General features: G+C 48.1%; 1 protein-coding gene across 3 annotated transcripts; it reads right to left on the bottom strand.

The window, feature by feature from the left end:
- Positions 1-623: 623 nt before the first annotated feature.
- TSKU (tsukushi, small leucine rich proteoglycan) lies at positions 624-26,186 on the bottom strand. Of its 3 annotated transcripts, none has more exons than XM_069971945.1 (2): positions 26,033-26,186; positions 624-1,791 (listed from the first exon to the last, which is right to left on the bottom strand). In XM_069971945.1, exon 2 carries the CDS (start codon positions 1,781-1,783, stop codon positions 728-730), a length of 1,056 nt encoding a protein of 351 aa, XP_069828046.1. In that variant the 5' UTR covers positions 1,784-1,791; positions 26,033-26,186; the 3' UTR covers positions 624-727. The 3 variants fall into 3 exon arrangements, with proteins under 3 accessions (XP_069828046.1, XP_069828047.1, XP_069828045.1); XM_069971946.1 differs by lacking the exon at positions 26,033-26,186 and adding an exon at positions 22,657-22,699; XM_069971944.1 differs by lacking the exon at positions 26,033-26,186 and adding an exon at positions 12,062-12,168.

Genomic DNA, 26,186 nt, shown 5'->3' on the forward strand with positions numbered 1-26,186 from the left:
ACATCGTTCATGTCAGCTGATCGTTGAAGTCGTTTGTCTTTCAACCATGTTAAAAGACAAACGACTTATATAGCAATGATCTGCTGCAGTAATAGGAGTGGTGGCAGCAGAGCTCCGCTATATCCTATGGGCTGCCCGGACGATCAGCAATCACCCGGGCAGCCTCCGAACTCACCCGCTCGCTGCTGCGGCATGGAAAAGGGGCAGCAGCAAGCGGGGAACTAGGAGCAAACGAACGCTGCTCCTCACTGTCGGCCAGTGGAATAGGGCCTTATTCATTATCTGGTGGCTTACAAAGGGGCCGCACAAACAATCCAGCCATCATTGGTGCGGCCCTTCCTGTACGATTGTCACATGCACTGATCTATCTGATCCAATGGGGCCCTTACAAAGAACCAGTACTATTAGGCACACTACAAATTGCTGTATGAGCAGATTTTTTCATCGTGACACTGTCTACAATTTTAAGCTTTTTTATTGAAATATAACAAGTAAAAAAATGAAAAAAATAAAAATAAAAATAAAATTGAATGAAATTGATAAGAAATGGAATTGGAATGAATCTGTTACTCTGTAGAAAAATGTGCAGCCATTATAACCTCAAGTAAAATTGCCCATAAAAATTTTTATAAATAAATTATCCACAATTTTTATTTTCCAAAAAAAGGCACGTCATCTCCCCGAAAAAGGCAGCAAACTGTACACGAGAAACGGTAAGAAGAGAAGGTTACAAAACATCCTGTGCTGATACAGCACCACGGTCATTCCGGCACACCAGGACCTCCCTGCGGACCAGGCCGTTCTGGAGATGGAACTGGTCTTCCTTCATTGTCTTTATACAGTGGATGTTGTCTCCCCAGGTGATGCTTTTCATGGCCGGTAACTGGTGGAGCGTATCCTTGGGTAAGGACACCACCCCGGAATTCAACAAGTTCAGCTCTTGTAAGGATCTCAACCCAAAGAAGACCTCCTCGGTGAGGGACACCAGGTTGGGGTTATTGGAGAGGTCGACCACTTGGAGAGACGGTAATTCTCGGAAGCTCCGGGGAGCGATCTCTTTCAGATTCGGCATACTCCGCAACGACAAATGGGTCAAACTCTTAAGCCCCAGAAAATCATGTTCCTCGATTTTGGAAATTGGGTTTTTGTCCAGGTTAAGAGACTGTAACTGGATTCCTTGAAGACCTTGGACTGATGGTAGTCTATTCCCCGACAGGTCCAAGCTCCGAATATTTGGCAGAGGGTTCTCCAACGCCTTGGATAGGGCACTGATCAAGTTGTTGGAGAGGTCGATATTTATGGCTTTCCCATTATTCTGGGAGGTGAAGGCGCCCACTTTGACCTCCACCAGTTGGTTATAACTTAGATCCAGCTCTACAAGAGGGGAGTAATAAAAGCTTCGGTCTGGGAGAGTCTCCAGGCGGTTGTGGCTCAGGTCCAGAGACTCCAAGTATCTTAATTTGGAGAACGTTGTGGAAGGAATTTTTACTATTTGGTTATAACTCAAGTTTAGGTTGACTAACGTGGTGTATCCGGGGCCGGACAACACAGACTCGTTGACATGTTCCAGTTTGTTGGAGGAGAGGTCCAGGTAAGACGTGTCCAGCGGGAGAGAGACCGGGACAATGTGGGATCCCACGCCACTACAATCCACTTTGGTCAGGCTAAAGCTGTCAAACAATCCAAAGGTTTCCACGTCACAGGAACATCCAGGGGAACAAGGCCGGCTACCAGCTACGATGCTGGTGAGGAACAGTACAATGTACCAAGGAAACAGCCCCATGGTTATACCTGGAGGAAAGAGCAGAAACAATATCAATATAGCTATACAGGAGATCCCCAGTTTATACCAGCATGCTCCATTCACTATATGCAGGAGATCCCCAGGTTATACCAGCATGCTCCATATCACTATATACAGGAGACCCCCAGGTTATACCAGCATACTCCATATCACTATATACATGATATCCCCAGGTTGTACCAGAATGCTACATATCACTATATACAGGAGATCCCCAGGTTATACCAGGTGTACATATGTCACTATATACAGGAGATCCCCAGGTTATACCAGCTGTACATATATCACTTTATACAGAAGATCCCCAGGTCATACCAGCTGTACATATAATCACTATATACAGGAGATGCCCAGGTTATACCAGCTGTACATATATCATTATGTACAGGAGATCCCCAGGTTATACCAGCTGTACATATATAATTGTATACAGGAAATACCCAGGTTATACCAGCTGTACATATATAATTATATACAGGAGATCCCCAGGTTATACCAGCTGTACATATATAATTATATACAGGGGATACCCAGGTTATACCAGCTGTACATATATACCACTATATACAGGAGATCCTCAGGTTAAACCAGCTGTACATATATAATTATATACAGGAGACACCCAGGTTATACCAGCTGTACATATATAATTATATACAGGAAATACCCAGGTTATACCAGCTGTACATATATAATTATATACAGGAGATCCCCAGGTTATACCAGCTGTACATATATAATTATATACAGGGGATACCCAGGTTATACCAGCTGTACATATATACCACTATATACAGGAGATCCTCAGGTTAAACCAGCTGTACATATATAATTATATACAGGAGACACCCAGGTTATACCAGCTGTACATATATAATTATATACAGGAGACACCAGGTTATACCAGCTGTACATATATAATTATATACAGGGGATACCCAGGTTATACCAGCTGTACATATATAATTATATACAGGAGATACCCAGGTTATACCAGCTGTACATATATAATTATATACAGGGGATCCCCAGGTTATACCAGCTGTACATATATATCACTATATACAGGAGATACCAGCATGGCTCCACATGTGTTGCTATAATAAGCTTTCTTTCCAGTCCCCACTATAGTAAGAAGAGGTGATCTGTCCTCCTGTACTATCAGCCCCGTCCCCTGACTGATGGTTCCCAGTCCCGCCGGCCTCCTGATGACGGAGCGGGCACAGCGGGCAGTATGTGGATGAGGCCATTAGTCCCTTCTATAATTGGCAGAGTGAGTGGCAGTGCGGTAACCAGCTCCTGATAACACCCGTGTCCTAGAAAGAGCCCATGTTTTATGATGGCAGATCGGCCCGGGCACAGCAGGCGCCCCCATTACCCGGCACCTCGGGACGTCTCCTGCGCCACAAGTGTAAATATTAAGCAATTACCGCCGGAGCACAAAGGGATGGGGCCCCATTATCTGCCGGGAGAGAGAGCGGCTTTCATATTCCAGAGACAGAAGGAAACGTTTCCTCATCTCGGATTATTGTGGATGAGGCGGCTCCATTATATGCAGGACTATTTATACGCTGCCAGAATCACTCCTTAAAGAAAAAACAACTGAGTATCAAAGTTATATGAAAAAGTGTGGTGACTACCAATATGGCCGCCATAACAGCAGCAGAAAGTTAAAGGGGTATTCCACTCAAAGATAACTTCTGATATGTTGCTGCCCATGGGGAGACTAAAGCCCCTATCACACAGGGGGACTGAGAGGAGCTGTCGGCGCTCGTTTGCTCCTCGTTCCCCGCCGCGTGTAATAATGGCGGCAGCGAGTGCTTGAGTAAAAGAGGGGCCGCAGGGAGCTGCCCGGGTGATTGCTAGATCGTCCGGGCAGCCCATAGGGGATAGCAGCGGTCTCCTATTTCACGGAGCGACAGCAGAAGATCGTTGCTGTATACTGCATCATTCATGTCGGCTGATCATTGCCTTCTAATACACTGGACGATTATAAGCCGTGACAGCTGATATCGGCCAAATACGGACGATAATCGTTCCTTGTAACGGGGCCTTAACAATTCTGCTGCTGCTTTCTCCTGAACCTACAAAAATCTGTGTGTGAGCTGCTCTCTCCCCCTCCCTTCTGAGAATATATAGTGTGGCAGTGACCCCAGAACAGCACGAATAAGGGACAGAACAAATGGGCCCAGGTGGGAGGCATGTACTGTCTGTGGCTGCACAGGTGGGAGACACGTACTGTCTGTGGCTGCACAGGTGGGATACATGTACTGTCTGTGGCTGCACAGTTGGGAGACATGTACTGTCTGTGGCTGCACAGTTGGGAGACATGTACTGTCTGTGGCTGCACAGGTGGGATACATGTACTGTCTGTGGCTGCACAGGTGGGAGACATGTACTGTCTGTGGCTGCACAGGTGGGAGACATGTACTGTCTGTGGCTGCACAGGTGGGAGACATGTACTGTCTGTGGCTGCACAGGTGGGAGACATGTACTGTCTGTGGCTGCACAGGTGGGAGACATGCACTGTATGTGGCTGCACAGGTGGGAGACATGTACTGTATGTGGCTGCACAGGTGGGAGACATGTACTGTCTGTGGCTGCACAGGTGGGAGACATGTACTGTCTGTGGCTGCACAGGTGGGATACATGTACTGTCTGTGGCTGCACAGGTGGGATACATGTACTGTCTGTGGCTGCACAGGTGGGAGACATGTACTGTATGTGGCTGCACAGGTGGGAGACATGCACTGTATGTGGCTGCACAGGTGGGAGACATGTACTGTATGTGGCTGCACAGGTGGGAGACATGTACTGTCTGTGGCTGCACAGGAGGGAGACATGTACTGTCTGTGGCTGCACAGGTGGGAGACATGTACTGTCTGTGGCTGCACAGGTGGGAGACATGTACTGTCTGTGGCTGCACAGGTGGGATACATGTACTGTCTGTGGCTGCACAGGTGGGAGACATGTACTGTATGTGGCTGCACAGGTGGGATACATGTACTGTATGTGGCTGCACAGGTGGGAGACATGTACTGTCTGTGGCTGCACAGGTGGGAGACATGTACTGTCTGTGGCTGCACAGGTGGGAGACATGTACTGTATGTGGCTGCACAGGTGGGAGACATGTACTGTATGTGGCTGCACAGGTGGGAGACATGTACTGTATGTGGCTGCACAGGTGGGAGACATGTACTGTTTGTGGCTGCACAGGTGGGAGACATGTACTGTATGTGGCTGCTTAGGGGGCAGACAAATAAAGAAATACAGGGGGTGGGTAGTTATTGGCAAAAAAGGCATAAACTTACAATCAAACTTCAGCATCAGAGAGGGGGGAGGGGTCTGTGCTTTCTCTTACACCGTCCACCCTCTTATCTTCCAGCAGCCTGACAGACACACTGACAATAATCACTCACTGTCAGAGCTGCTGCTGTTCCTCCTCTTCACAGTCCTGTCTTCTGGCAGCCATAACCCTGCAGGATCCCTCCAGCCCCTGTCACACACTCTTGGGCCTATTACACAGCCCGATAATCGTTTAGCGAGGGCTGCAGGGACATCATTACCAATGTCCTTGCAGCCCTTAAACACCATACTTTACCTAAGCATGTCGCAGGTCTTCTCCAGCGCTCCTTCTTCCTCCCAGTCCCGACCGCGGCAACAGCTTTGGTGCGGCCTGTCTGAGCTGACAGACCGCTCAGCAAATCACTGGCCACGGCGGTCCTGGTCAGTGATTTGCTGAGCGGTCTGTCAGCTCAGACAGGCCGCACCGAAGCTGCTGCTGCGCGCAGGACCAGGAGGAAGAAGGAGCGCAGGAGAAGACCTGGAACACGTGTAGGTAAAGTATGGTGCTTGTGAGATTGTCGATCGCCGGCTGCGCATCGCTATTCTACGCAGAGATGCACGGTGGGTGCCCAATGATTTTAGGTTTGAACCTAAACGATCAGCCGACGACACGATCGGCTGATCATTGTCTCTATTCCGAGGAATAGGACCCTCTCTCCTCCTCATACAAGGTATGCCGGACAGTGAAGTACAGGAGGGGGAGGGGCTGTCAGCAGCAGCGTGCAGGAGGAGAGGAGGACAGAGGAGAACCAAGTTAAGAGTTTAACTACAAAACCTTTTGAAACCCAAATAAATTTCGCTGGCGTACTCCTTTAAGAAGACTCTATTAGAAGTTGCACTGCATTACACTCATACACCAACCATACAGAAGTCAGATCATCAGGACTTGTCTACAATTACAGGGCACATTGTGTTCTCAGGAGCAGCACTCTCCATCACTTGTCACTGGGGAATCCTCCTTGGATCTCCAGTGGGTGAGATAAGAGACGGGAGGTGATAATTGATGTGGAAACTGGTCCAGGCAGGATTCCTGCTCCACTTTACACCACGTCCTGCAGGGACTGACACCAGGGCCGTCCCCGGGGAGAACTATGCCAGGAATGTTTACACAGGTCCTGGATCAAAAGGTGAAAGGATCTGGGGGTTACACTAACATCCAGACAGCTGCAGAGCTGAAATCTATAATTACACCACACCAGGCCTCCCAGCCACACAGGGAAATTCCAATAGATCGGCCCTATAACAAATCAATAGATCAGCAATGATCATCCAGCTGCCACTCCATTCAACCAAGGGGCATGTGATCAACGGGGGTCCCAGTGGTCAATCCCCCAACTATCAAGACACTCATCATCCTACTAGGGAAAATCCCTTTAAGGGCATGTCTAGGATTACAAAAACATGGCCGATTCCTTCCTAGAACTGTGGCGCACATGTTCACAGGCTGCATGTTTTATTGCATCTCAGCCCCTACTAACTTCAATGGCGCCAAGATGTTACACCAGATGGGGTGGTCTCTGTTTTTACAGGACTGATTTGCATATTTCTATCATATTGCCTTTAAGACTCCATATACCAGCTGGATCTTACAGGCAATATGATAGGAATATGAAAATCAGCCCTCTACCAGAAGGAAGAGAACTCTCTAGCGCCATCTAAAGGAAGATGCCCTCTAAGTCATGTCTGACCCTTGTAACACGACTCGTGGTATTACCCTGCAAGACTCTATAACTCAGCTGGATCTCCCCCCAAAGTTACATCAAGACGTGGAATCCCAGCTGCTACACTAAAGCCTTTTAATCTATAAAATACACAAAGTCTACGTCACCTCCAGAGCTGTATTCAAAGTTCTGCAGTCGCCTAAAATCACTCAGTCCCAAGCCTATGTGACCACATACACAGTAGAAACAATAGAGAGCCTCTCCACAGGCCTGAACAGACAAACCCGCAGGGGGCTATAGTGAGGGGAGCAGCAGAATTGTGAATGCAGCTCTGGATGTAACTCCAGATCCCTTACTGATCATCTACAGCAGGATGAGCAGATCTCCTCCTTAGGATGAAGACGTCTTAGGTTTCCATGTAAGGATTTTCATCAGGGATGTAAGAAAACCGTCGGCGATCTGATAATTGTGCCCCCGGCGGTTACTGGATATACGGGGACTGTCACCGCCGAGGAGCCATGATGAAACGCAACCATCTTCAATCAATAAACCTATTTCTCGCTTTTCCTGCGAGCCAAACTTCTGCTGTAAGAGAAAGCAAAGGAGGAATCCAGCACCCGGCCAAGCCTCTTAAAGGGAAACTGCATCCGAATATAATGTGCCTGTGTCCTGGCTTAAAGGGGCTTCCAGGATTAGACAAACATGGCTGCTTTCTTTCAGAAACAGCGCCACTGTTACTGCTAAGTTCCCACAGATCACAGCTGATCCCCGCAGGAGGACGCTTGTCAGGGAAGCCATCTATTCAGTAGGGATTGCAAAAGTGGAGATCCCCTTTAAGGTTTGATCGACCACTGATTATAAGAAGCTATCAGGGATCAAAGAAGTCAGGCCCGCCTAGGTTTGAAACTAGATAGCATATCCCAGCAAAAAAAAAAACGTCCGACATGTCACACACGTCTGATCAGTCAGATCGTGCTCAGCTGTAGGATCCAACGTAAGTCTATGGAACATGTCTCCTGCAACTGGCCAGAGAGTGAAGCACTAAGCCAAGTGCTTCTCCCAGCTCCTTCTAATGACTCAGACTTTCCCAGAAAGTGCAAGAGATTTGTAATTTACTTCCATTAAAAAAAAAAATCTCCAATTTTCCAGTACTTATCAGCTGCTGTAAGTCCCGCAGGCACTGGTGTATTCTCCCCAGTCTGACAGTGCTCTCTGCTGCCACCTCTGTCCATGTTAGGAACTGTCCAGAGCAGCAGAAAATCCCCATAGAAAACCCCTCCTGCTCTCTAGACTGGAAAATACACCACTACCTGCAGGACATACAGCAGCTGATAAGTACTGGAAAACTGGAGATTTTTTGAATAGAAGTAAATGACAAATCTATATAACCAGTTGATGAACTACCCCTTTAACAAATCACCTGCCCCTTTTTGCTGTTCTGCAAAAAATACGGATGCACTACGGATGAATTTTCTTCGGATTGCAGATGATGGCAGACATCATATACGGTCCTGAAAAACTACTGAACGTGTGAATTTTGCCTAAGACCAAACAAAACAAATAAATAATAAACAAATAAATAAAATATAATATACTATAATAATCATAATAAAAATAGGAAACAAAGTGAGTGAAAATACAAAAACAAGAGAAAAAAAATTATAAATAATAATAATAATAATAATAAGAAGAAGAAGAAGCACCAAGGTAAATAAAATAAATGAGATATAATAACCCTCAGTAATTGCGGAGCGTTCCTCCGTCTGGGAGCAGCTGTGCAGGTATTGAGGACACGGCCAGCAGCGCTCAGTGTTTTCTCGCAGGTGTCGGCCAGATGTCTATACTGGGAAGTTGCTGATGCGCTCACTTTTAAAGGGGAAGCGTCACCCCAGGAGGTGAGAACAGCTGAATCCTGAACAAATACTGATAGTGGGTGTCCTAGGAACGCCTCCTCTGGGGGGCGCTATCACTGTATTACAATGGGGCAACTTGTTTACTTAGCAAGTGCTATGTACTATACCACTGACCGCCTCCTAGTCAGATGTAGCAAAACTAAAACTCCAAGCATGCTGGGAGTTGTAGTTTTGCAACATCTAGAACTCATAACCTGATTGTTACAATGTATTAGATCTCAGCAGATTGGATACAACTGTACCAAACCCTCAGCTGTGAGGTGTAAATGAGATCTTATAGATGAGGAATTAGACGTCCATTACAGCTGCAGACGGTTTCATTATGAGCGGATTAGGCTTTATTGACATAGTGGAAGGATTCCATAAGGAAACGCCGTCACTTCCAGATGGGAAGAACAAACTCTGCCGCCTGGGTATTAGATCTGCAGGTAAAGCGGATTAATTATTCTACAGCCCCTTACTACTTAAACGGGTAGATCACCAATTTTTTTTTCTTTCAAATCAAATGGCAGACATTTGTAATTTACTTCTATTAAAAAAAACTCCAGTTTTCCAGTACTTATCAGCTGCTGTATGTCCTGCAGGAAGTGGTGTATTCTCTCCAGTCTGACGCAGTCCTCCCTGCTGCCACCTCTGTCCATGTCAGGAACTGTCCAGAGCAGGAAAGGTTTTTTTATGGGGATTTGCTGCTGCTCTGGACAGTTCCTGACATGGACAGAGGTGGCAGCAGAGAGCACTGTGTCAGACTGGAGAGAATACACCCCTTCCTGCAAGACATACAGCAGCTGATAAGTACTGGAATATGGGACATTTTTTTTTAAATAAATTAGAAATCTATATAACTTCCTGGCACCAGTTGATTTAAAAAATTTTTTTGTTGTTGTGCAGAACCCCTTCAAATGACAAACTCTGCTACATCTGCATTTTCATAAATCATAGTGGAAAATGAAGAGAGACGCAAGAGGGCTCTATACTACAGAGCCACAGTGTGTTGTCATACGGCCTCCGCGCACATGGCTCTGCTACATCTACATAGCCTGCAGCAGTGGAGAATATCTGGTTGTATAGAAGCACTTGGAGCGCCTCTAGGTCTGTACTGCAGAGCCGCAGGGAGGCCACGTGTTGTTCTATGGACTCCGCACACACGGCTCTGCTATGTGCATGACGCTAATATCTGATATAGACAAGACAGCTGCAACCCTATGGGGAAATTAGTGAAATAGTTACACAGGACGGGCGACTCTCCCCAGCATCAGTCACTGCAGGACAGGGAATCTGTATACTCCATAACCTCCAGCTTCCCAGGGCAATGTGATAGGGAGGGCTCCTCAGCTGCTGAGTCTGCAAAACTACAACTCCCATCATGCCTGCACAGCCTTCGGCTTGTAGTTTTGCAACAGCTGGAGGGCCGCAGGTTGGACACCCCTGGTCTAGATTCAATATTCTCTCTTGCTCTGATACTTTTTTACATTTTACCTGCACCCATACATCGTAACGTGCAATTCCTTGGCTTAAAGGGGTTATCCAGGCTTAGAAAAACATGGCAGCTTTCTACCAGAAACAGCGTCACTCTTATCCTCAGGTTAGGTGTGAGTTTTGCAGCTCAGTTCCATTTAAACAAATGGCGCTAAACTGCAATACAGCACACAACCTGGAGACAAGGGTGGCGCTGTTTTTCCAAGAAAATAACTTCCAATTCCCTGACAGCAAGCAGAGATCTTAAAGGAGGGGGAAAAAAAATTTCAAATCAACCAGTGTCAGAAAGTTATACAGATTTGTAAATTTCTTCAGTTTAAAAATCTCCATTTAAAAGTTTTTTCTTTCAAACCAACTGGTCCCAAAAAGTGCCAGAGATATGTTATTTACTTTTATTAAAAAATCTCCAGTCATCCAGTACTTATCTGCTGCTGTATGTCCTGCAGGAAGTGGTGTATTCTTTCCAGTCTGACACAGTGCTCTCTGCTGCCCCCTCTGTCCATGTCAGGAACTGTCCACAAATCCCCATTGAAGCCTCTCCTGCTCTGGACAGTTCCTGACATGGACAGAGGTGGCAGCACAGAGCACTGTGTCAGACTGGAGAGAATACACCACTTCCTGCAGGACATACAGCAGCTGATAAGTACTGGACGACTGGAGATTTTTAAAATAGAAGTAAACTACAAGTCTCTGGAACCAGATGATTAAAAAAAAAAAAAATCACCAGAGTTCCCCTTTAAATAATGGCAAAAAATGTAAATGCAAAGTATCATAGAAAGTTGCATTTGGCATAAAACGCCTTTAAGGGAAGGTTTCCCTCTCTGTTGTTCCTGGAAGGAAGAGAGATTCCTCATCTGTATCTGGTGGGAGAATTCAGACATCTAGGCCGATACAACTGGACCACCCGGGGCTCATCCAGGTGCGGGGGAGGGGGGGGTTACACACAGACTATGGTGACTCCCTGATAACATGACTGTCCTGGATTATCCTCCAATAGCTACAAAAGCATGGGAAAACCGACACGTAAAAAATACAGCAACGCCTGGAGGTGCAGCCATCTCATCCACTGCACATAGATGGGGTTGTACAAGGTTACTAAGGGTTTTCCAGAAACTGCGCCACTATTGTTTAGTGGTAGTGACCGGTATTGCAGCTCTGATTCATGGAAGCTAATGGATAAAATCGGCTTTAGCTGAGAAGATTTCCATCCTGGTTGGTTTAGTATCATCCATAATCATTAATCATCTATTGTTTGGGGGTCTCAATGGGTGCTGAGAACAATCTATAGTGCTACCCCCCTAATGCTAAAGCTTTGGCTGTCTAGGCATGATGGGAATTGTAGTTATGGAGCGCCGAAGGGTCCCCATCTCTGCTCTAAAGCAAATCTAAACTTGTGGCTCTTCAACTCTTGCAAAACTACAACTCCCAGCATGCACTGCAGATTACTATAAAGCAGGGTTACCCAATCTGTGGACCTTCAGCTGTTGCAGAACTACAACTCTCAACATGCCCCAACAGCCTGCAGAGTACTATAATGTAGTTGCACCTAAGCTGTCTCCATCTATCCAGAACTACAACACTCAACATGCCCCGCAGATTCTTACATAGCAGCGTTACTCAACCCTCTAGTTATTGAAAAACTACAACTCCCATTATCACCCGACCAGCCTTGTGTTCCTGCAGTCATCCCTATACAATAGGCAGGAGTGTCAAACAAGCTCCCGCACAACTACCATTCCCATCATGCCTGGAGAGCCAAAGCTGTAGCTGTCCAAGCATGATGGGAGTTGTAGTTGGTGGGCGGCATGTTTGACACCGGTGCAATGGAGCATCATATAGGAACGATAAGGTAATATATTTACCTGCAGTCCTATGCAAAACCACATCCAGCATGTCTAAGGACAAACCCAGCTCTGCTCCATCTGCCTCCAGTTTGCAGGGTGGTTAAAGTTCAGACAGTGTGAGTCATGTGGTGTCTCTGGTGGAGCAGAGTCCGCTCAGCGCCTGCCCCACACATAACAAGACCCTGTTGTTTTATAGCCCAGGAACAAAAGGCAAAGTGACACAAACTTGTGAAAGTGGAAGAAGGAGTCACTTAGGTCTCCTGCACCAATGAGACAAAAGCCCCCTGTGTGCCACCAGGAGCGGGGAGGGGGCGGCCCGGGAGGGGGCCCTTTAATTCCCTTACTCTGCACTGAATACAAATGATTTCTTCCTCTGTCTCCACCATCCACCCGGCATCTATTACAGTCCAGATGGATTCACGGAAACAACGGACCACAAGACACAACGACAAAAATTACTGGAATCTGCCATCATCATAAGGCTTCCCTTCCCATCAGAAATGGGTTAAAATAAATAATAATAAAAAAAAAAATTATATATATATATTTATAAAAAAATATTATGTTATCCAGATTAGAAAAACACAGCTGCTTAGTTACAGAAACAGCACCACCCCTGTTCTCAGGCTGTGTGTGGTATTACAACTTGGTTTCATTTACTTCAATGGAACAGAGCTGCAATACTGCACACAACCTGAGGATAAGAGTGGCGCAGGAAGAAAGCAGCCATGTTTTACTGATCCTAGACAACTCCTTAGAAACATTCGCCCGAAGATCAGAATGGCGCCGTCGTGGGGAAGCCGGTGCCACTGTCCTTTTTTGAACCGTGACTGCATCCCGAGTACAGCGCCGTTGTATTCACGGCCACCGGCCAGGGGTGAAGCACTGAAGGCGGGCCCGCCCCTCTATGATTCTAATGAGTCGCATCATAGGGGGGGGGGGGGTCCTCCCACTGGCACCTCCAGTGCTTCACTCCCGGCCGGTGCCCATCAACAGAATGGCGCTGTACACGGGAACCAGTTCGCACTTCAAACAAAGGACTGTGGCACCGGCTTCTATCCATGGACAGGACTTAAAGCGAATGTACCATCAGGTTATCAAATATGTTAAAGGACTAAACAAGGTTCAGGAGGGAAGTGTTTTTAATAAAAAAAACTGAACTTCTTTCAAATGTCGTTACAGGCACTCCACGTCCGTGTGACGTCCGTCTGTGCAGCCTTACTGAATGTAAACCTGCCTGGGATATACATATATCTATTCTAAGATAAGAAGGGAAATACTAAGAGGCCAGGCTAGATGGACCCAGGGGGCTTTACCTGCCCACAATCTTCTATGTTTCTGGGAATATTAAAGGGGTTATCCAGCGCTACACAAAAACGGCCACTTTCTTCCAGAGACAGCCCCACTCTGGTCTCCAGATTGGGAGGGGTGTTGCTGCTCAGTTCCATTGAAGTGAATGGAGCTTAATTGCAAACCGCACCTGAACTGGAGACAATAGTCGTGTTGTCTCTGAAAGAAAGTGGCCATGTTTTTGTAGCGCTGGAGGACCCCTTTAAAGGATCCCTCCAGTTCAGTAGCCCTATAGGGTCATGGACTATGTTAGACGCCGTCTACCCTGAGAAAAATCGAGCCCATTCTATTAAAACCTTCAAATGGAAAAAAAAATGCTTGAGATGGAAGAGGCAGCGTCAGGTTTACTAGGATGAGTGGGTGTAATTGTCAGGGCGGGGTACCAGGTTACATGTAATGTTATGGCTAGAATTACATCACCGCTATGACCAGGAAAAAATTTAAAGGGGTTCTCTACTCTTACCTAACAAGGAGTCCCCCAAAAGGTAGCCAAACACTGATCTCCAGTGATCAGCTGTAATCTGGGAAGAAGCCTGACAGCAAGTGTTCAATTTACCTGCAGCGCCACCACTGGGGAAATAAAGTATTACATGAAGCCCACTGAAATGATTGCATCAGAGGGCACCCCTTCACACCGGGCAGAGATATGGGGTATGGCTTGTTTATTGGGTTATCTAGACTGGAGTGGAGGATATGTCAATGCTTTAGTAGTCAGTGTTACCTCTCAGTAGAATAGGAAAGCTGGGTGATAACACCCACAGCAGCCATATTGGTTGTCACACATCTGCTGCAGATCCTGTACGTGTGAACGCACCCTAAACGTGTGCAGTGAGGGTCAGAGAGGACGCCCGCCGGAGGGTCTATTAATCAGTAGTCACCACTTGAAGGATGTGGCCATTTCCCACAATAGTGGAGACCTATTCAGCGCCGTCCCCCTATAGTCTACTAAACACTGGCAACTGTTTTACAAGTTGTCGCCCACCATAAAACAGGATCTTACATACTGAACAGGGGCCATAAACAGCAGGGGCACTTAGTATTCCGGCCCACACTCCCCCAGCAGGAGAACGGATCGGGAGCCAAGGCTGGAAGCTGCCAGACACTCCGGCATTGTGCAAACAGGACAAGATCCAACATGAGCCGCAGCGGCCGGGATGGTGCGAGGAGCGGAGAACCGGGGGAAAGTGCTGTCCAGTAAACCTGAGAAGTGTACCCACTGTATATAGTCACTTTCTATAAACTCTGCATCCGAGGGGCTGGCTGCTACCGCCATGCTTTTATTTGCACTTCTTTGTGATGATGTTGTTTTATTGCAGGAGGGGGGGGTAGAGGTGTTGGATCCTTGTGGCCCATGGAAGTCTAGGGGCTCCTGCCACAGGGGGAGGTGCAGGTGCTGGTATAGGCCCCGAAAGAGCCTAGCAATGGGACAAGCCCACCAATTGTATACGGCAGGGAGGTGGGCAATCCCACCAATTGTATATGACAGGGAGGGGGGCAATCCCACCGATTGTATACGGCAGGGAGGGGGGCAATCCCACCAATTGTATATGGCAGGGAGGGGGGCAATCCCACCGATTGTATACGGCAGGGAGGGGGCAAGCCTGCTGATGGTATACGGCAGGGAGGGGGCAAGCCTGCTGATGGTATAAAACAGAGAAGGGGGCAAGCCCACCATTGGTATACAGCAGGGAGGGGGCAAGCCCGCTGATGGTATACAGCTTGGGGAGGTATTAATAGGCCAATTATGTAGCGTGTGGTCCTAAGAGATTGTGGGGAGCATAGTGAAGTGGGGTTCACAGAATCAAGCCAACTCCCCAGACAATGTAAGCAGATCTATGGTCGGGTCCCACCAAGGCCTAGTGGCACCAGTATAGCCTATGGGTCCTATGGGACAAAAAGTGAAATTCTCTGTGAAAGAAAAAAAAAAATTCTAAATGATGAGAGAATCCTGAGCACGCTCAGGTCCATCTGAACCCAGGACTCCCCAGAGCGACATCCAGCGGTAACCAAATGCCGCACGCTGGGGCTCAGATGGGCCCGCTCCTGCTCGAGACTCGCTCATCTCTAGTGTGGACCCCTGGAATAGAGGCTGAAGGGGGCTCCTGTGAAGACAACAGGGACCCAAGACCAGTTCCATACTGGGCTATCCAGATACAGAAGCCTTGCATAAGGCCATAGACACCTGTAGATGGAGCCTGCCATGTTTAATCCATAAGGAATGGAGGCATACAGAGATAATGTACGGCCCCATACACTTATGGATTCCCATCCTATCTACAGTACAATGATCCAATTGCGTTTTCTTCGCACCACAATGGATGATATAATAACGTCAATTAAAAGAACCGCTCCCCTTTACGGTATTCAGTTTCCATTTACTGTCCTTGACCACGCCTATTTGTGACATCATTCTCGGTTATGATGATGTCACTCATGTCTTTATGTGTTAGAGGAGCATCATACCTCCTGATGACTGACGGCTGACCTTCCACAAGTACGAGGGAACCCAAAAACATGATGCATGTTCAGCGGACAGACATCTTCAGGGGATACGCCTTTAAATTTCACTAACTAGAGAGTTACAAGACGTCCTGTGATCTAATCAGTCAGGACAGATCCGTCTCCCCGATCATGCTGATCTTACGTAACAACCTCAATAACGGCCCGGCGCCCGCCACAGCCCACTGCGGTATAACGCTTAACCCCTGATACGCCACAAGGTCCGGCAGTTCACCGATATATATAGCACAAGCCTGGATATAAAGTTAGGGCTTTGTCAAAGTCGTCAGATGACGCCACATTTCTGGACGGAGCACAACACCAGCCAGATCATGTGTAGAAATGATATGTCAGTATAAACTATGAAAAGCTAGGGAACGCTAAAACGACGAGCGACAGACTAGATAAACATGGAGACTTAGGAAACTGTTGTCTATAGCAACCAATCAGGGGCCTGCTTTCACTTTTCATTGTAAAAGCTGGACTGTGATTGGTTGCTAGGGGCAACTAGGGCTGGTTTACATTATAACACTCAAGGGGCCCATGTTCATCTAATGCAGGGATGGGGACCCTTTGGCCCTCCAGGCATGATGGGAATTGTAGTTTTGCCACAGCTGTAGGCCAATGGGTCCCAATGTCCGATCTAAGGTGTATGGCCAACTAATAGATGGTAAAACCTGCCGATATTGTTTGACTGGCCAATAGTTTAGAAGAAGCCATACACATAAGATTGCTGTTGGCCAAGGGTTCATATATTTGGAATGAGGCAATGGGATAAGCCGCTGCCAGGCTCTTTCGGTGGCTTGTCTCCCCTGAGACCAAAAGGATCAGGCGGATGAAATTTAACCCAGAAGGCCCCGATACACATTAGATGGTGGGCCGATCCTACTGAAACAGAAACATTCAGCCGACACGTGTCTAAGGTCTATGGCAAGGATGTCAAACTCAGGCCCTCCAGCTGTTGCAAAACTACAATTCCCATGATGCCTGGACAGCCAAAGCTAAAGCTTTGGCTGTCCAGGCATAATGGGAATTGTAGTTTTGCAACAGCTGGAGGGCCTGAGTTTGACACCTGTGGTCTATGGGATATTTGGAGGAGGAGGGTCCAGTCATGTTGGACGTCTCCTATGGGAATAGAGATGTCTGGCAGCGGCCGATTCCCCTCACTTCATTACATTACAACGATATTTATGTATGAAAAGGGAAAGAGGGCATAGATATCAGGGGGAACTGCTTTTCTGCTGACAGGTGTTGCATGTCTATGGTCGGCTTCAGCAGGTCCTATAGATATGAACCATTACATGAACCAATATTCAGCCCCATGTGAGTCACCCCGCTCCTTTATTACGACCCCACCCAAACCTCGCCTAGCGACAGCAAAGAGCCCCAATAATACACTGAAAACACAGAGGTCCCGGCTTATTTTTAGCATAGATCAGATCATGGCGGTCAGCAGGGATTACTCGGAGCCGACACTTCCACAATCCATCACCACATCAATGAGTCACTGCAACCCTATCCAATGGCCGTCACATCTCCTGGGTATACAGCCCGTCAATCACATCCTCAACTACAGGACTAGAATTTCCCACCCTGGGGGGAGGCAGAGATGGTGAACGGGATAAGGAGAGGACAGACACAGGAAGCCAGGCCTGGAGGCCTCAGAGATTAGGGTGTGCATAGGGTGTATGGTGGTAATGGGGCGAGGGCTGCTTACCTGTGAAGAAATATACTAAAAAGGAGTAGTGCAATGTAGACGTCCCCTTTAAGATAAAAAGGATAACAAAAATCCTTAAAGGGATTGTCCACTTTCATGTAGATACAGTTCAACAACTTTCTAACAAACTTTTAATATCAATTCATGACTATTTTCAATTGATGCTGCAGCATTATATCCCTATCAGGACTCTGGAAAAGTTGGGTAGTAACTTCGTAGAGAACAAACTGTGTTCTATGTAATAAAGACAATAGGGAGGTCTTCCCTGGGAGATGTAGTTCCCCCCCCTGTTTAGTGGCCACCGCTATCCGGAAACAAGTGGATTTTTGGGGGATATTGTAATAGTAGAAGTATGCTCTGGGGATGGCAGCTGTGGGAACGTGCTCCCGGCTAAGGCGACCAATGAGGCGGAGCGTGCAGAAACCACCGCTCCAGCCTGGAAAATGGGATGACGGAGGCTGCTGCAGAATTATGCAATGGGGGAAAATTAGAGGGTTCGTCATCAAGAAATCGCTGTAATTGAGGATCAGAGGTGAAGTACAATGTAACCGTTAACCACTTGGTGACTAATGGGGGAGGGGGACTGCAGGGAGTATAACCCCCCCCCCACACACACACACTGACTCCTACATGGAGGGAAAGAAAAGTTGTGCTGTGAAATCTGATGAGTGAGGCCTGAGCCATACATGTCCTGTGTGCACCATATGTGACGCCATCCTCTCCACCTGCAATATCTCTGCTTACTGACAGTGAATGAGAAGGTGGAAACCGAGAACTGCAGAGCAGAGGGCAAGAGGATGCAGGCTGGACAGTCCCGTCTCTCTATGTCCCCCTGTTGTGTTTCTGTCCCTCTCTCCCCCCACCCGCCTGGTCTCACTTTGTCTCTTTCTCCCCACCCTCTCTGCCTACCCCCCAACTCTCTGTCTCTCTCCTCTCTTACCTCTGTGTGCATGTGATTCTCTCTTCCCCTCCATCTCTCTTCTCTCTGTATCTCTCCGCTTTCCTGTGTGGGTCTCTCCTCCCCCCCCCCATGACCCCTGTGTCTCTCCTCTCTTTTCTGTGTGCATGTCTCTCTCCCTGCCCCAAAAGTGTTGCTCTCCTTTCTCTCTCTACCCCCTGCCTCTTTCCCTTCCTCTCCAGTGTGTCTCTCCTTTCTCTCCCCCCCCCCCCCCCCCCCCCCCCGCCTCTCTCTCCCCTCTCTGTATGTCTCTCCTCTATACTACACTGACACTCTCAGCCCATGTGCTGATTCAGTTTTGCTGATTCCTCATTTTACCACTTTGCTACAATTTTTTTTTTTGTAAGAATCTAATAAGTTAAAAATGTGATGTCTGTTGCACTGCTGAGGGTTTGGTACAAAGAATCACAGTATATAAGAGCCGTCAGCCTGAGGTCCAAGACAGAAGAGAGACTACGCTACTGTCCCAAACCCTGTATACTAAAAGTAAGAATTTAAAGGGGTAGTCCATCCAACCCCTGCTGGATCATCCACGTGACACGGCCATTTGCACTACTCACACAGCTGAGGATACAGTACAGTGTATGAGCTCAGTCCCAGACTGGTGATGTGTCTAGACTGGAGACAACTGTAACAAACCCTCAGTCGTGAGAAGTAACAGGTCTATACAGCTAAAAGCAGCAGGTATATAATTAGGGATTAACAGGTCAACTTGAGAAAACATTTAAAGGGTTTGTCCACCCAGGATTCGCTGTGGTATCATCCATACTTAGATTGTCAGCTCTTGAGACCAGGGCCGACATTTCACCTTTTATTACTTATGCTTACAATGACAAATACGCTTTACACCAAACCAAATACAAATGTAGTAGAGCCGAGTTAGGCTGGGTTCACACTAGCCACAAATCCCAACCTAACTGGGGGTCTGATGACAGGAACCGACATCAGTCCATTGAGACCCGCAATACAGATACAAGAAACGTCCCCAGGTTACATTGATGCATTATGATATTCTGGAAGCTTCAGCTCTGCGACATCAGCATAATCTGAACAACACCTTAAAGAGCTCCGTCCAACCTTCCAAAACAGGAGATTTGGCAAAGTTGTGGAGCCGTCCGACTCCTCCAAAGTTTTGCCATAGACCAGCTGGGCAGCTATGGGCAGTCGCCGGGCAGCCGAGGAGGAGGAGGGATGTGCAGCTACTGATCAAATTACTTGCAGCCGTGGCAGATTCAACTCCACTCGAGAAATGGGGAGAAAAAAAAACGAAACCACAAAGTTCTTCTCTATACACACTCCTAGCAAGAGACCACCCTATATACAACCCATAGACCATCCTATATACAGCCCATAGACCATCCTATATACAGCCCATAGACCACCCTATATACAACCCATAGACCATCCTATATACAGCCCATAGACCATCCTATATACAGCCCATAGACCATCCTATATACAGCCCAGAGACCACCCTATATACAACCCATAGACCATCCTATATACAGCCCATAGACCATCCTATATACAGCCCATAGACCACCCTATATACAGCCCATAGACCACCCTATATACAACCCATAGACCATCCTATATACAGCCCATAGACCATCCTATATACAGCCCATAGACCATCCTATATACAGCCCATAGACCATCCTATATACAGCCCAGAGACCACCCTATATACAGCCCAGAGACCACCCTATATACAACCCATAGACCACCCTATATACAACCCATAGACCACCCTATATACAGCCCATAGACCACCCTATATACACAGTCCTAGCAAGAGGCCACCCTACAGTATATACAACCCATAGACCACCCTATATACACAGTCCTCCCACAGTGCTTACAACTCTGAGACCACCCTATATACAACCCATAAACCACCCTATATACAGCCCAGAGACCACCCTATATACAACCCTTAGACCACCCTATATACACTCCTATACACAGCCCATAGACCACCCTATATACACTCCTACACACAGCCCATAGACCACCCTATATACACTCCTACACACAGCCCATAGACCACCCTATATACACTCCTATACATAGCCCATAGACCACCCTATATACACTCCTATACACAGCCCATAGACCACCATATATACACTCCTATACACAGCCCATAGACCACCATATATACACTCCTATACACAGCCCATAGACCACCCTATATACACTCCTATACACAGCCCATAGACCACCATATATACACTCCTATACACAGCCCATAGACCACCATATATACACTCCTATACACAGTCTTAGCAAGAGGCAAAACTCCCACAGTGCCCACAACAGAGACCACCCTATATACAAACCATAGACCATCCTATATACAGCCCAAAGACCATCCTATATACACAGCCCACAGACCACCCTATATACAGCCCAGAGACCATCCTATATACAGCCCAAAGACCATCCTATATACACAGCCCACAGACCACCCTATATACAGCCCAGAGACCATCCTTTATACAAAGACTACCCTATATACACTTCTAATAAGAGGCAAAACTCACACAGTGCCCACAACTCTGAGACCCCCCCTATGTACAACCCATAGACCACCCTATATACAGCCAGAAGTACACCCTATATACAACCCAAAGACCACCCTATATACCCTCCTATACACAGCCCATAGACCACCCTATATACAACCCATAGACAACCCTATATACCCTCCTATACACAGTCCATAGACCGCCATATATACAGTCCATAGACCACCCTATATACACTCCTATACACAGCCCATAGACCACCCTATATACAACCCATAGACCACCCTATATACCCTCACATACACAGCCCATAGACCACCCTATATACAGCCCATAGACCGCCATATATACCCTCCTATACACAGCCCATAGACCACCCTATATACAACCCATAGACAACCCTATATACCCTCCTATACACAGTCCATAGACCGCCATATATACAGTCCATAGACCACCCTATATACACTCCTATACACAGCCCATAGACCACCCTATATACCCTCACATACACAGCCCATAGACCACCTTATATACAGCCCAGACCACCCTATATACAGCCCATAGACCACCCTATATACAGCCCATAAACCACCCTATATACAGCCCATAGACCACCCTATATACAGCCCATAGACCACCCTATATACAGCCCATAGACCACCCTATATACAGTCCATAGACCACCCTATATACACTCCTATACACAGCCCATAGACCACCCTATATACAACCCATAGACCACCCTATATACCCTCACATACACAGCCCATAGACCACCTTATATACAGCCCAGACCACCCTATATACAGCCCATAGACCACCCTATATACAGCCCATAGACCACCCTATATACAGCCCATAGACCACCCTATATACAGCCCATAGACCACCCTATATACAGCCCATAGACCACCCTATATACAGCCCATAGACCACCCTATATACAGCCCATAGACCACCCTATATACAGCCCATAGACCACCCTATATACAGCCCATAGACCACCCTATATACAGCCCATTGACCACCCTATATACAGCCCATAGACCGCCATATATACCCTCCTATACACAGCCCATAGACCACCATATATACAGCCCATAGACCACCCTATATACACTCCTATACACCAGACCACTCTATACACAGCCTATATAGACCATTTTTTATATACAGCCCACAGGCCACCCTATATACCACACTGCCCTTCGATTTGTCAGACAGTCCTGGGGTCACTGTTACTAAGTTGCAAAAACTGGAAACAAAGTTGCAAATATAACAAAAACAACCTCCCTCCCCCCCAGTATAAACCATACAAACCACTCCAGCCTCCCCCACAGCGGCCGACACCTGACTGCAGGGCGAGCCCTCCCAACCACTCCCTGACCCTTCAGTTTTTTATCCTTTAGGGCAAGAGCTTCAAAAAATTGGGAAAAACCAGCCTGAGGCAAGGAAGGTTCCAGAAAAGCAGCAAAGTATTCAAAGTTCTTTAAAAGGGGGAGTCCATGAGACATAAAAAAAATACCAAAAACAGTGCACAAAACAACCCACGCACCTAATCCGGTTCCTGTGCCGCCTCTGTGTGTGTGCTGTCCCAATGTCTGGAGTCATGTAATAACCCCAGGGGGTCACTATGGGTGGACACCTCACCCGCCTGGTCACCTGACATGGCTGCGGACCAAGGGGACAGGCAGAAGGCGGCGGCCCAGCACTGCTATAGGCAGGTACAATGCTTATGTTCATCCTAGGGGAACCCCCTTTTACTGATCATGGAGACCCCCTTTAAGCTTGTCACAGACTTGGACCTATAATAGATGGGGTCAGTAACCAGACACATAACTCCACACATTTAACTCCAAAGATTTGGAACGTCCTGCTTGGGGAATCTTGGGCTCTCCAGTTGTCGGAGAACTACAATTCCCATTATGCCTGGACAGCTGGAGGGCCCAAGGTTCCTCATAATATAATCTAATGGCAACCCCAAAACCACTCTACTGGGGGTGACCACATGTGATTCCCGGCCAGGCACACCCAACACCGAGGTTGCAGTTATTATGAAACAAGAATAAACACTGTAACATTCAGAGCGTGAACTGGAAACAAAGATGCAAAAGATATTTACAAACACTCCGAACTCTCCAGATCTATAGGGGGCGGTGCTGAGAGTGCGGGAGAGGGGCCGAGATAGCAGAGGAATATGTGGGGGCTGTGCCATGCAGGGGGGGGGGGGATACCCTATGGAGACCTAATATAGAATAAATAAATCACACAGGTTGTATACTGAATTATTCCAACACATTCTGTATTAGTACGGCGCCACCTGGTGTTCACAGTGTATAGCAATGCGCACGACCACCTCATAAGGGGACACATACGCTCAGTTGCCATCATTAAGAGGGTGCACGCGCTCAGTCGCCATCATTGGAAGGGCGCAGGCGCTCAGTCGCCATCATTGGGCGGGCGCACACGCTCAGTCGCCACCATTGGCGGGCGCACGCGCTCAGTCGCCACCATTGGACGGGCGCACGCGCTCAGTCGCCACCATTGAGCGGGCCTACGCGCTCAGTCGCCAACATTGGGCAGGTGCACGCGCTCAGTCGCCACCATTGGGCAGGTGCACGCGCTCAGTCGCCACCATTGGGCAGGCGCACGCGCTCAGTCGCCATCATTGGAAGGGCGCAGGCGCTCAGTCGCCACCATTGGGCGGGCGCACGCGCTCAGTCGCCACCATTGGCGGGCGCACGCGCTCAGTCGCCACCATTGGGCAGGCGCACGTGCTCAGTCGCCTCCATTGGGCGGGCGCACGCGCTCAGTCGCCACCATTGGGCAGGCGCACGCGCTCAGTCGCCTCCATTGGGCGGGCGCACGCGCTCAGTCGCCACCATTGGGCGGGCGCACGCGCTCAGTCGCCACCATTGGGCGGGCCTACGCGCTCAGTCGCCACCATTGGGCGGGCGCACGCGCTCATTCGCCACCATTGGGCGGGCCTACGCGCTCAGTCGCCACCATTGGGCGGGCGCACGCGCTCAGTCGTCACCATTGGGCGGGCCTACGCGCTCAGTCGCCACCATTGGGGGGCACTATATGCAGGTAAGGCTGAGGAGACTTCATGTGCAGCTGTAAGAAGAGGAAGGAGACTGACTATCCGGAGCCTCCCCCCCCACCCCCATAGTATGGCCACTTCTGGGGATAACCCCGGTACACTATGTAACCCCCCTGGTACGCTATGTAGCATCTGTAAGTAACACCACGACACATCAATCACACGGTGCAGCCAGACAGCTACAATGTCCGACTAACAGCTGCAAAAAACCCATTATTTAACCACATAGTGTGAACACGGCCTGAGGGAGGTGCAGGGAATAGCAGGCAGTGTATAAGCCCAATGCCGAGAGTTGAGGAATGTCAGGCACTAAGGGGTTAATGCGATGTATAAGAAGAGCACAGTATTAGCAGAGGAATGTGTGAGGGTCATCAAGGGGTTAACACTATGCCTAGAAAGAGTTGTAGGGAAGCATCATATAATGTATAGGAAGTTAGAGCAGCCATGTGCGGGGTATATAGGTGTATATACAGTATGTAATGGCAGCGATCAGGCAGAGTATATAGGGGTATACACAGTATGCATGGCAGCGATCAGGCAGAGTATATAGAGGTATACACAGTATGTACGGCAGTGATCAGGCAGAGTATATAGGTGGGGTATATAGGTGTATACACAGTATGTAATGGCAGAGATCAGGCAGAGTATATAGATTTATACAAAGTATGTATGGCAGTGATCAGGCTGTATACACTATACTGTGTGGTGTGAGGGCTGTATACACTGTATAGGGGGCTGTATACACTGTATGGGGGGCTGTATACACTGTATAGGGGGCTGTATACACTGTATGGGGGGCTGTATACACTGTACTGTGCGGTGTGAGCTCTGTATACACTGTATAGGGGGCTGTATACACTGTATGGGGGGCTGTATACACTGTATAGGAGGCTGTATACACTGTATAGGGGGCTGTATACACTGTATGGGGGGCTGTATACACTGTATGGGGGGCTGTATACACTGTATGGGGGGCTGTATACACTGTATAGGGGGCTGTATACACTGTATGGGGGGCTGTATACACTGTATGGGGGGCTGTATACACTGTATGGGGGGCTGTATACACTGTATGGGGGGCTGTATACACTGTATGGGGGGCTGTATACACTGTATAGGGGGCTGTATACACTGTATAGGGGGCTGTATACACTGTATGGGGGGCTGTATACACTGTATAGGGGGCTGTATACACTGTATGGGGGGCTGTATACACTGTATAGGAGGCTGTATACACTGTATAGGGGGCTGTATACACTGTATAGGGGGCTGTATACACTGTATGGGGGGCTGTATACACTGTATAGGGGGCTGTATACACTGTATGGGGGGCTGTATACACTGTATAGGGGTCTGTATACACTGTATAGGGGGCTGTATACACTGTATAGGGGGCTGTATACACTGTATGGGGGCTGTATACACTGTATGGGGGGCTGTATACACTGTATAGGGGTCTGTATACACTGTATAGGGGGCTGTATACACTGTATAGGGGGCTGTATACACTGTATGGGGGCTGTATACACTGTATGGGGGGCTGTATACACTGTATGGGGGGCTGTATACACTGTATAGGGGGCTGTATACACTGTATGGGGGGCTGTATACACTGTATGGGAGGCTGTATACACTGTATAGGGGGCTGTATACACTGTATAGGGGGCTGTATACACTGTATGGGGGCTGTATACACTGTATGTGGGTCTGTGCCGGCTATCCAGGGGTTAATCCTCCTATAGGATCGTGCAGTGAAGTTAGCAGAGCCGTGCCCGCCGTGCAGAGAACTTCCTGGGGCTTGTAGTCCTCCCAGCCCCGCTCCTCTTACCTGCAGAGGGATCAGCGGGCTCCGGGTCATCAGGGCGGACAGTCCGGGCTCATCCTCAGCACATGCGGCTCTCATGGATGTGAGTGTGAACGCTGCCCTGCCGCCAGCCCTGCATTCTCCTGCTCCTCAGCAGCCTGACTCAGGGAGCGTCTAC

This window comes from Dendropsophus ebraccatus, chromosome 5 (assembly GCF_027789765.1).
Source record: "Dendropsophus ebraccatus isolate aDenEbr1 chromosome 5, aDenEbr1.pat, whole genome shotgun sequence".
Lineage (NCBI taxonomy): Eukaryota > Metazoa > Chordata > Amphibia > Anura > Hylidae > Dendropsophus > Dendropsophus ebraccatus.